Here is a 12,628-nt window from a genome sequence, read left to right as displayed (position 1 = left end):
TTTCACTTTACCTTGTGTTTTTAAGTTGGTGTGATTCAGCATGTTGCGGGATTCCATAGAGATGCTCAAAACCATGCAAAGAGAAATCCAAACCAATGGAGGCAGGACCTACAGGGACCAGGAGAGTGACTGAGTTTTGCTTCTCAATGGGACAATCAATTAATGAGATTCAGTTAACTATAGGAATAGCAAGATGACTAGACTACGGATCAAGAGACCCGAGCCTGCCCTGACCAACCATATATGCTGACTCTTTGTACTTTGTTGTATTCAGGTGTTGTGGGGATACAAAAAATGCACAAGGCAAAGTTCTGGTCACTTATTAGTTACGTTTTCTTAGCTGTGTGCTACAGTTCTCTGTGTTCCCACATTTACAGTATATTTCTTTTCTATCTGTAAAATAAGATTACAAAGTTTTAGATTTTTTCCCTAAATTTTCCTGAACTATACTGCATATTTGTTTGCTTTAGGAAGAAGAGGGTAGTGATCACTTTTAATGCTTGCCAGATGAAAGGCTGGGTGTCTTCTGCCTGCCTGTTCATTCTTACTGCATACAAGAACTGTGAGGTCAAGGGCACCAGCAGTACCTCTCCTAGCTCCTCAATATACACCCCCTTCCCTGTGACTGTAGATGTAAAAATTTCCTTTAACCAAAGACAAAGTCCTTTATTTAACAATTATTTTAGAGATATGGGGAAAATGAAAGTAACTAGGAGAAAGAACACTGATTTAAATTTACTCTTGGGTAAAAGTATTTGACATCAAACGGTCCTTGTTTGGAGGAGTTTATGGAAAGTGGTTACTATAGATAAGACACAGAAAGGATTATAATGTTACATACAGGAGAGCCTTGCTGCTGCTGCTGCTAAGTCGCTTCAGTCGTGTCCGACTCTGTGCAACCCCACAGATGGCAGCCCACCAGGCTCCCCCGTCCCTGGGATTCTCCAGGCAAGAACACTGGAGTGGATTGCCATTTCCTTCTCCAATGCATGAAAGTGAAAAGTGAAAGTGAAGTCGCTCAGTCGTGTCCGACTCTTAGCGACCCCATGGACTGCAGCCTATCAGGCTCCTCCATCCATGGGATTTTCCAAGCAAGAGTATTGGAGTGGGGTGCCATTGCCTTCTCTGACAGGAGAGCCTTAGGGCTCCCCTATTTATAACTTTGGGCTACACTGTCAGTCCTGACCAGGACTATATATCAGTATATCAGTATACTAGGCTATAGAAATAGATGCTAGATCAGAGATTCTCAAGGAGTTAAGAGAAGGTCCGTTATTCTACAGGGTAGGGAGGAAGGAGGGTAAAAGTCAGTATTTTTTCCAACTAAACAAGCCCCAAGTATTTGAAAAGTTATCTCCTAAAGAGACAAATTCCCTCCCTGCCACCTACATTCCCTAAGTCTCCCCTCATCATTAAGTGTAGTGAGAAATGTCATAGATGGTCACTCAACACTCACATGAATAGTGAGGAGGCTTGGAAAGGTTGAGAACCACTGGCTTGAAATGTTGGGGCTAATGAGCTGGGTTTCTCATCACTTGACTCTCATAAAAACAGAATGTAGAATTTGCAACTGATTCACTGAAGAGTGCAAGCAGTATGCCGACCTAGGTCCCTCTATGAGACCAGAAGCTTCATGAGGCCTATATTTCTCTTACACTCCCCACAAGTCATACGCTCACTATTTCTCTATTGCAATGCATTACTGAAGAATCGTGGTCCTAAATATGAGATTTCTGTTCACCTTACAAAAGTCACGTATTTAGGTGCCAAAGCTCAAGGGACTTTTAGATAGAAACTTCTGGCTATTTTGAAAAGAACTGTTTGGAAAGAACACTACATCAATTTCAATTGTACCATTAACTTTGACATCCACAAAATTTTCAAATTTCTCCTCCCAGAGGCCCAGTTCCTCTTGATTTTCCTGTTGGTACAAAAAAGAAAAAAGGTAGTAAACTAAGGCTATATATTGCAACACATGTGGTTACCGCAATAGCACATTTATCTGATTAGAATATTAGACTGAGGAAATGAGTTCATCTTTTAAAAGACCAATTTGTGATATCAATATACAAAATTAGATCTGTGTTCTATATAAATGCCATTAATCATCCTTATGATCTACAGCTAACATGAATATATTTTTTATTGTGGTAAAATATATATAACTTATATATATATATATAAATATATATATATATAAAACTTACTATTTTAACCATTTTTAAGTGGCATTAAGTACATTCACATCATTGTGCAACCAACATCACAATCCGACTCCAGAACTTTTACATCCTTCCAAACTGAACCACTGCAACCATTAACAGTAACGCCCCATCTCCCCTCTCCCCAGCTCCTGACAACCACTTTTCTAGCTCCTGTCTTTATAAATTTGACAACTCTAGATAACTCGTATAAATAGAATCATACTGTATTTGTCCTTTTGTGACTGGCTTATTTCACTCAGTATAACGTCTTCAAGATTCATCCATTTTGTAGCATGTGTCAGAACTGCCTTCCTTTTTAAGGCTGAATAATATTGCACAGTGTGTACATACCTCATTTTGTGTGTGCATTCATCAGTCAATGACTCTTGGATTGCTGGATTGCTTCTACCTTTGGGCTACTATGAATACTATTCTGCTATGAACATAGGTACACAAACATCTGTTTGAGTCCCGCTTTTACTTTTGGATATGTATCCACAAATGTAATTGCTGGATCATATTGTAATTCGATGTTTAATTGTTTAGGAACTGCCACACCATTTGACATGAATATCTTTACAAGAGCCAAAATGATGGGAAAGCACTTTGAAAAATGTAGTTTTTATATAGGTAAAGCAAAACATTTAGAGTCAAATAACCTGGGTCTCTTTTGAGAGACTCTAAGCAAAGATTTGGCTGAGATGAGCACTTTCTCTCACCCGCTTCAATTAGCCAGACTACAGGTTGTGTTACTATGCTGGGTGGAGAGGTCAACTGGGATGGTGACTGCTCAGGTTCGCAATCTTCTGACCTAGAGCTATGAATGTCCTACCTTTACAGAAGTCTCTTTTTCTCTGGTAAAATGAAAAGTTATAAAAGAATTGTGTGTGTATATAAAAAGCACATTTCTTTTTTAAAAGTGAGCTATTTTCCTGTTTGTAGGTTATTTCTTTATAATGAAAGCTCTGTAAAATGAGTCTGGGTGTTTGGTTCTTTAAAATCACGCCTGGATTCTTGATGCAGGGATTATCATCCTGAGGTCTAGATAGGTTTTAAAGTTTGTGAACGCCCTGAAATAGTATGAAAAAAATTTTTTTTTTCCTACAGAGATGGTTCATAGCTTTCATCAGATTCTTGTAAGGGGGTGTTTGACTCAAAACCACTACCTAGGCTATCTGACTAGAGGTCTCCCCAAAGCTGGTCTAATGTATTAGTGCAAACATGTGTAAGGCACAATAACCATGTTAGTTGTTCTGAAGGGTCAGTTTCAGTCAGTTCTCAAGAGGAAGAAGCATTTGTATTATTAAACTGGAAATATTTTTCACCTTCCTGATGACCATAGCTACTGTCAGAGACTCTTTGAAGATGCATGTGGCTTTGGATGAAGAGGTTTCTGGAACATCCATTCTCCAGAATTCAGCCAGAATTCTTTTAGACACAGAAATCAGACCATGCATCTCTGCTGAAGACCTTTGCAGTTCTTCTTTGTTCTTAAAGTCCAAAAAGGTTAATGTGGCTTGGAAGAATGTAAGCTCCATGATAATGAGGGAATTAGATTAGTTCGATGATATACCACCAACTCCTTGAACAGTGCCTGGCCTACAGGAGGTCCCATTTATATATAGTAGAGCATTGACCAACTACCCATCTGTATAAGGGAAGAACAGACCCACTATATTTGTATAATGATGATAATAGTGGAAAAGATTTTTAAAAGATAAATTGCTCTATGTAGATTACCTGAGTGGTGTCAATTGATGCATCCTCCTCATTTTTCTTGGTAGCTCTGTTGTAATGCAAAAAAGTTGTTTCACTCATGGCAGGACCGACAATTTGCTCAATGATAAAAGATTTTCATTTCCAACTTTTGAGACCCCATACTTTATATCCTTTAACTTACTAAAAATAACATCATTATAAAAATAAGTTTACAAAATTAAACATTTATGGTGAACATTACCAAGAGCTTGATATCTTATAAAAATGTAGACAGATTTGAATTTTCTTGTTAACTCTTTTAAAAATGCATTAATCAGTTTTTTATTGTAATACATGCTCATAATACTAACTGCTGCTGCTGCTGCTAAGTTGCTTCAGTCGCGTCCGACTCTGTGCGACCCCATAGACGGCAGCCCACCAGGCTCCCCCGTCCCTGGGATTCTCCAGGCAAGAACACTGGAGTGGGTTGCCATTTCCTTCTCCAATGCATGAAAGTGAAAATGAAGTCGCTCAGTCGTGTCTGACCCTTAGCGACCCCATGGACTGCAGCCTACCAGGCTCCTCCGTTCATGGGAGTTTCCAGGCAAGAGTACCGGAGTGGGGTGCCATTGCAGGTCTCTAATTATAATAGTGAGTGAAAGTCATTCAGTCATGTCCAGCTGTTTGCGACCGCATGGACTATACAGTCCACGGAATTCTCCAGGCCAGAATACTGGAGTGGGTAGCCATTCACTTCTCCAGGAGATCTTCCCAACCCAGGGATCAAATCCAGGTCTCCCTCATTACAGGCGGATTCTTTACCAGCTGAGCCACCAGGAAAGCCCAATTATAATAGTGGATTCATCTATTTCTCTTTGCAGTTCTATATTCTTGCCTTAAGTATTTTGATACTCTGTCATTAGGCACATACACATTAAGGATTGTTGTTTTCTCAGGGAATTGACCCCTTTATCATTATGTAATGGCATACTTTATCCCTAATAACTTCCTCTGTTTTGAAGTAAGCTCTTTCTGAAATTAATAAAACTACTTCTATTTTCTTTTTCCTTTTTTTCTTTTAAAGATCACAATGCTCTCATTTATTTGAGGAAAAAAGAATTGTTTTGTGATATTTAGAAGAAAAAACAGCTTACTTACAAGTAAAATTCTTTCTCTTTGAAATGAGTTAGTTAAAAAGAAAACAATCTTTATTATATGAAAGAGTATCTTAATGTAACACACAAGAATATATTTTTGGATATAAAAACATAGTTATGCCATCAGCAGCATTCAAAATTAGCTGAGTATCTATACAATTACAAAAATTGATTCTTGTTCTAAGAAAAGTGTTTTAAAAGCTCATCATATTAGAATAGGCACAATATTCTGAAGACATATAAATTTCCCATGGGCTTTTGAACCATTCTTACCCTCAACTTCACAATCGGAATGTACAAAAGCAGTGGAAGATCAGAGTTCAGAGGTTGTTTATTTTTCCTTTCCTTGTTCAAAGTGTCTAAGACAGGCAAACACATTGAAAAAGGCAAAATAAACACTTTTCACAGCAGAAGATCACCAAATTGCATGTAAACTATGGTTCCCCTTTAGGACATTACAGAAGGACAATGTTTGTCTGTACTTCGAACAAGGCTCTTACCTCTTCTTGCAGCATGAAAGTTCAATAGACAGGGGACAACATTCTGCCACAGACCAATCTCAATCTGGTCTCCAAGAATGACTCCCAAGGATGAACAAGGATATTAAGTCTAGGTTACCATTTATATCAGGGAACTTTTGTCCATCTATGTCTATTTTTTGGTGCTGTTCATTAAATGTAGTGACATTATTTTGTTGTGAATATACAGATCAGTAGTAATTGTTTATTATGATGCTGCGGATTGATTTTTTACTTCAAATAGCCATGTTCCTCCTGTCTAGTGCACTCACTGTTCCCTGGTTTCAGCTCATCCTGTCTATAGAAAAAAAAAAATTTTTTTTTAACATATCCAAACCCAATATCAGTTTATCAGCTCCTGCCTATGAAGGACATACTTTTATTTGGTCAATTTACATTAACAATATAGTACAGTGTTAGTCGCTCAGTTGTGTCTGACTCTTTGTAACCCCATGGACTGTAGCCTGCCAGGCTCCTCTGTCCATGGGATTCTCCAGGCAAGAATACTGCAGTGGATTGCCATTTCCTTGTCCAGGGGAACTTCCTAACCTTGGGACTGAACCTGGGTCTTCTGCATTACAGGCAGATTCTTTACCATCTGAGCCACCAGGGAGAAGCAATATAAATAATTAAATGGCAGGAAATCCCTTCTGCAGGGTTCCACTAAGTAACAGAGTACAAAATAAATAACTCTGCTCAAGAGTCAATGTCTATCAAAGCCCCTCGCTCTCCAGTCATGTTTCTAACAATATGGTTGGCCTGTTAAACTTTAGCCATTTTAATATGTGTGGTAGTATGTCACTGTTGTTTAGTTTGCAATTCTCTAATAACTAATGGCATTGGACATATTTTTCAAGTGCTTATTTGTCACTTGTACATCTTTGGTGAAATTATCTGTTTAAATATATTATTTTCTTGTTAAATTTTGAGAGTTCTTTCTATATTATACATACAACTTCTTGATCATATATATGTTTACAAATATTTTTTCTTAGTCTATGACTTATCTTTGCATATCTCTTCATATGGTCTTTGAATGTGCAGGCATTTTTACTTTTGTTTATGTTCATTTAACCATATTTCTTCTTTTGTGGATCATGCTTTTGGTGTAATATCTAAGACCTCTGCCTAATCCAAGGTCATCAAGATTTTCTGATGTTGTCTAGAAGTTTTATGGTCTTAGATTTTACATTTAGGACTATATTATATTTTGAGTAATTTTATTTTTTGATTTTTCATTCTTGTTTGTGGCAACTTCTGAGCTCCTCATATGCCAAACTGGAATTTATAGATTCTTGCCTTTTCATTTTGTTCAAGTTTTTTTTGTTGTTGTTGTTGTATTTTGTTTTTGTAGCTATAATAAAGTTTAAAATTTCTAGGTAATCAAATCCATCTTTTTCCTTACAGCTCTTCAGTTTCTATCACATTAATACAATTAAAAATATTCTATATTTTCTCTTATTTTTATTGTGTGTGTGTGTGTTTAATTTTTATTTACCTGGAATTAATTTTTTAAATTATTTATTTTTAACTTTTGGCTGCAATTGATCTTCATTGCTGTGCATGGGCTTTCTCTAGCTGCAGCAAGCCGGGGCTGCTCTTTGTTGTGGTGTGTGAGCTTCTCACTGTGGTGGCTTCTCTTCTTGTGGAGCACAGGCTCTAGGGGCTTGGGTTTCTGTTGTTATGGCTCACCGGCTTAGTAGTTGTGGCTCATGAGTTCTAGAGCATGGGTTCAGTAGTTGTGGTGTATGGGTTGAGTTGCTCCACGGCATGTGGAATCTTCCTGGACCAGGGATCAAACCTGTGTCCCCTGCATTGGCAGGTGGACTCTTATTCACTGTACCACCAGGAAAGTCCTAGAATTCATTTTTGCTAAATGGTTTGAGGTTAAGATCTAACTTATATTTTTCCCCCTAGGTGGATAATCTAATTTTCCTAACACAAATATAAATAAAAATGATAGAAATATAAACTAGTACACAACCTCTATGGAAGGCAATTTGGAAACATCTATCAAAATAACAGATGTACAAACCATTTGATCAGAAATTATACTTCTATGACTCTGGTCTATGGATATATTTGCATGTATGCAAAATGACACACATACAAGGTTATTCATGAAGTAGTTGTAAAACAACATCAGAAATGATTTTAAAGTCCACTAATAGGTATTTCAGAGAAGGCGATGGCACCCCACTCCAGTACTCTTGCCTGGAAAATCCCATGGGCAGAGGAGCCTGGAGGGCTGCAGTCCATGGGGTCGCTGAGGGTCAGACACAACTGAGCGACTTCACTTTCACACACTGGGGAAGGAAATGGCAACCCACTCCAGTGTTCTTGCCTGGAGAATCCCAGGGACGGGGGAGCCTGGTGGGCTGCCGTCCATGGGGTCGCACAGAGTTGGACATGACTGACGTGACTTAGCAGCAGCAGCAGTAGGGATTTCGGAGAAGGCAATGGCACCCCACTCCAGTACTATTGCTTTCATCCCATGGACGGAGGAGCCTGGAGGGCTGCAGTCCATGGGGTCGTGAAGAGTGGGACACAACTGAGCGACTTCACTTTCACTTTTCACTTTCACGCATTGGAGAAGGAAATGGCAACCCACTCCAGTGTTCTTGCCTGGAGAATCCCAGGGACGGGGGAGCCTGGTGGGCTGCCGTCCATGGGGTCGCACAGTGTCGGACACGACTGAAGTGACTTAGCAGTAGCAGCAGGGATTTACTAAATGAATCATAGTGTAACCATATAATAGAAATGATGTAGCAGCTTTAAAGAAATTAGAAACTACCACACTGCTAAAGAAAAAAAAGGGAGGTACAGAATAATGTGTATCATTTGCGTCAGGAAAGGGAAAAAACAAAGAATACATTAGTTTTACTGAATAGGCATAAATTATCTCTAGAAGGATACATAGAAAACTGGAAACATTGATTATTTTCAAACATGGAACTAGGTAGCTCAAAGGACAAATGGTGAGGCAGACTTTACTGGGCTTTATTAAAAAGCCCAACTTAGCAATCACCCCTAAAACAAAATAATAGGAGTTTATTAAAAGGAAAACTGCTTTAAAATTAATATATTTAATATAAATAAACAACAAAATATAAGTAACAGACACACAGGGACTTGTTATGCTGTTAGTATTTTCAGTCAAAAAAAGTAAACTGAACTAAATTCATAAGGTACTAACAGTAGGGGTGGCAGGATTATGGGTATTTTAATTTTTTCTTCTTCTCAATATTTTCTATTTAGCCTATAGTGAACACATTTCTGTGATAAAATAAAAAATTTAACAATAAACTTTAAAAATAGAAATTAGCTGAGACTCAGGAAAAAATCACTATGTTAAATGCTTTCTGAAGCTCATGTTAGATGTTCATTATTTGAATAAAAAGAGAACTACAGACTGGAGGATTTAAAAACAATATTGGTAAAAATGGATGAAAAATCTCCTTCTGCAACTATCTTCCAATTCATGTGATCCACACACAAACAGCTTTGATCAAGTGGTTGGTTCCAGAAAATTCCTAGACAACTATTCAAGTCTAAGGTAACTCATGTTATTGTAAAGGGGATAAAGTGAAATTTTGTTAGTTCACATTAACATCTATCAAGTTAACAGGGTCTTTTTTTAGAAGGTGTAGGGTAGAGAATGTAATCAGTCAAAAATATAGGATGTGTTAAGAGTATCATCTTTGCAAATGTCTGGGAATAACTTTTGTCATCAAGTCTGCATTAGTCTGTACAGGTGAAAAAGATGAAATTTCTCAGAATATTCCAACAAATAAAGCAAATCAATTTTCTATGGAGACATAGTCACAATCAGATTTTAAGTTCTGTATGTATTAAGTAATGTGCAAAAATACCTTTGCTTGGGAGGAATCTGCAGCTGCTCAAAGTACAATTGGCCCAGGGAGTTTATGCTCATTACAACCTCTTCTTCAGATACCAAGTCAACCTTGAATGGGTTTGCCGTGATGTGACACTTCAGATCTCCTTTTCCACTTGCCAACACCAGACTGCCTGTATCCCCTGGGCAAGAAGTCAGCCTGGAAAACAAGGCAGGGAGAGAAAAATAAATTATTCTAAGTTTATGTGGCTCAGCGAAAGTCTCAGTTCAACTTAGTAAATCAATAAAGCTGTAATTCAGAGTGTGAGCTTTGGTGTCAGAAAGCCTGGATTGAACATAGCTCTAACATGCCCTAGGTGTGTAACTATGGACAGGTTTATCTTTTCCAGTTCTTGGTTTCCTCATCTGTGAAGTGGAAATGATAAAAGCAAGAACAAACATAGCTTTTTGAGGATTCAATGAGACCACACATGTAAACGAGATCACACAGTGCCTGGCACATAGTAAATGCTCAGTAAATGTTGGCTGTCATCACCATTATTATACCTTGGTCTGGACAGTCTAGGAAAACTGTTTGGTGCACAGACTAAACATTTTTGTTTTCCTTCTCTCATTCTAACCATACATACAGAAACTGAGGAAATAACACAGATTGGGTTATTATCCACTCAGTCCACAGTGAGATGGAAAGGTCAAACTTTCATCTGTTTATTACCTGACTTCCATCAGCCCCCAGTTGACAGGTAGACTTTGGGGATGTTTTAGATCCCCCAGGAGTTACGTAAGCTCAGAGGCAGCACTTAAAACCCTAGGTCTAGATATTTCTTTTTCTAGTGCATAGTTACCCTGCTAAATGGTCACAGGCCTCTTTAGGGAGGATTTTTTTTTCCCCCCACAATTTTTTATTTTTATTTTATTTTTAAACTTTACAATATTGTATTGGTTTTGCCAAATATCGAAATGAATCCACCACAGGTATACACGTGTTCTCCATCCCGAACCCTCCTCCCTCCTCTCCCCATACCATCCCTCTGGGTCGTCCCAGTGCACCAGTCCCAAGCATCCAGTATCGTGCATCAAACCTGGACTGGTGACTCGTTTCATACATGATATTCTACATGTTTCAATGCCATTCTCCCAAATCTTCCCACCCTCTCCCTCTCCCACAGAGTCCATAAGGCTGTTCTATACATCAGTGTCTCTTTTGCTGTCTCGTATACAGGGTTATTGTTATCATCTTTCTAAATTCCATATATACGCGTTAGTATACTGTATTGGTGTTTTTCTTTCTGGCTTACTTCACTGTGTATAATAGGCTCCAGTTTCATCCACCTCATTAGAACTGATTCAAATGTATTCTTTTTAATGGCTGAGTAATACTCCATTGTGTATATATACCACAGCTTTCTTATCCATTCATCTGCTGATGGACATCTAGGTTGCTTCCATGTCCTGGCTATTATAAACAGTGCTGCGATGAACATTGGGGCACCTCCCAGAATATTGGAAATAAAAGCAAAAATAAACAAATGGGACCTAATTAAACTTAAAAGCTTCTGCACAACAAAGGAAACTATAAGCAAGGTGAAAAGACAGCCTTCAGAATGGGAGAAAATAATAGCAAATGAAGCAACTGACAAACAACTAATCTCAAAAATATACAAGCAACTCCTACAGCTCAATTCCAGAAAAATAAATGACCCAATCAAAAAATGGGCCAAAGAACTAAATAGACATTTCTCCAAAGAAGACATACAGATGGCTAACAAACACATGAAAAGATGCTCAACATCACTCATTATCAGAGAAATGCAAATCAAAACCACTATGAGGTACCATTTCACACCCGTCAGAATGGCTGCGATCCAAAAGTCTACAAGCAATAAATGCTGGAGAGCGTGTGGAGAAAAGGGAACCCTATTACACTGTTGGTGGGAATGCAAACTAGTACAGCCACTGTGGAGAACAGTGTGGAGATTCCTTAAAAAACTGGAAATAGAACTGCCTTATGACCCAGCAATCCCACTGCTGGGCATGCACAGAGGAAACCAGAAGGGAAAGAGACACATGTACCCCAATGTTCATCGCAGCACAGTTTAGTGGGGATTAGAAGGGACAGGTTATAATCTTATTACATCCTTGCAGAATCTTCCTCCATGGATTCTAGGCCTTCTCCTCAAGTAAGATGCTTGGGTTCTGGAAACTAATTCCATTGAATGAGAGATTGTCTCTCACTGTTTATCAAATCTAAATAGAATTCTTTTGATTAGTCTATCAAGTAGGACTTTAGCCCATCTATTTCAGTCTAATGGACTCTTTGATATATTGTTCACTGCCCTGAGGGTTGAGCCATTCTGAGTACCACACAGGCCCTGCTGCACATTAAGGAAACGGGTCCACCTTGTCTCCAACAACTAAATGCTGCTACTTTGACTTTGCTACTTAGAGTCTCATCATCTCCACTGAAACCAGGAAGTCTGTCTTAATGGTACCATTTCCACCATTGTCTCTAGCTCAGAAAAGACATTCACTCACTATAATGTTTTCCGAGTGTTCCCTCACCAATATATTTCTCAGTGAAGGTAGTTTCTTTTGGGTTCTTTGGAGAACAGAGTTAGGGGCTAGATGAGGTGGCTGTATATGACATACCCACTTCAACATTTCTATTTCCCTAAGTCTATGAATCATTTCTTCTACACTGTGCCAAGGAATTTCTGGTATCTCAGCTTCATTCAGCAGAGTCCATAGCTGACTCTACAGATTACACTTAGCCAATAAAGCAAATAATTAGAACCTCTTTCAGCTGTCCTAGATAGCATATCAAATCTGAATTCTCTAATTTATGTCAGTAAATTTAGCATGATCCTAAAATTATGTTGCTTCTTTCCAGTCTAGGAGTTCTTCAGAAACCATTACCATGCCTATCTCAGAGGTTTTTGCCAATATAACATCTTCTAATTCTTTAGGTGCCTCTAATTCTTTAGGTGCCTCCTAGGTTTGACTGTAATTGGCTCCCTGGGAATGTTGGGGTCTGACTCTGACAGTGGATCTGGAGGCAGTGAAAGGGAGTAAGAGAGAAGCACAGGGAGCACTGGAATCCCCTGACATAGTATATTTCAGGCGAGGTCAACATGGAGTGTCCCAGCAAGGTAATGCCAGCCTCATCAGAGGAGACGGCGAGTCCTCAGCTGAACT

The 12,628-nt window shown here is 38.6% G+C and overlaps 1 protein-coding gene across 11 annotated transcripts in view; it reads right to left on the bottom strand.

The window, feature by feature from the left end:
• GANC (glucosidase alpha, neutral C) overlaps positions 1-12,628 on the bottom strand; it is a 63,545-nt gene that overhangs the window by 35,716 nt on the left and 15,201 nt on the right. For all 11 annotated transcript variants that reach the window (XR_003513071.1, XR_003513072.1, XM_027553626.1 and 8 more), the window contains 4 exons: positions 9,450-9,632; positions 3,945-3,990; positions 1,855-1,921; positions 12-108 (listed from right to left, as the gene is read on the bottom strand). Coding sequence is in view for 9 of the 11 variants with exons in the window: in XM_027553626.1 (XP_027409427.1) it covers positions 12-108; positions 1,855-1,921; positions 3,945-3,990; positions 9,450-9,632 (393 nt within the window). In the remaining 2 variants the exon portion in view is untranslated. The remainder of the gene's footprint in view (positions 1-11; positions 109-1,854; positions 1,922-3,944; positions 3,991-9,449; positions 9,633-12,628) is intronic.

The sequence above is a fragment of the Bos indicus x Bos taurus genome, chromosome 10 (assembly GCF_003369695.1).
Source record: "Bos indicus x Bos taurus breed Angus x Brahman F1 hybrid chromosome 10, Bos_hybrid_MaternalHap_v2.0, whole genome shotgun sequence".
NCBI classification, from domain to species: Eukaryota; Metazoa; Chordata; class Mammalia; order Artiodactyla; family Bovidae; genus Bos; species Bos indicus x Bos taurus.
This window is presented reverse-complemented; position numbering and strand designations above follow the sequence as displayed.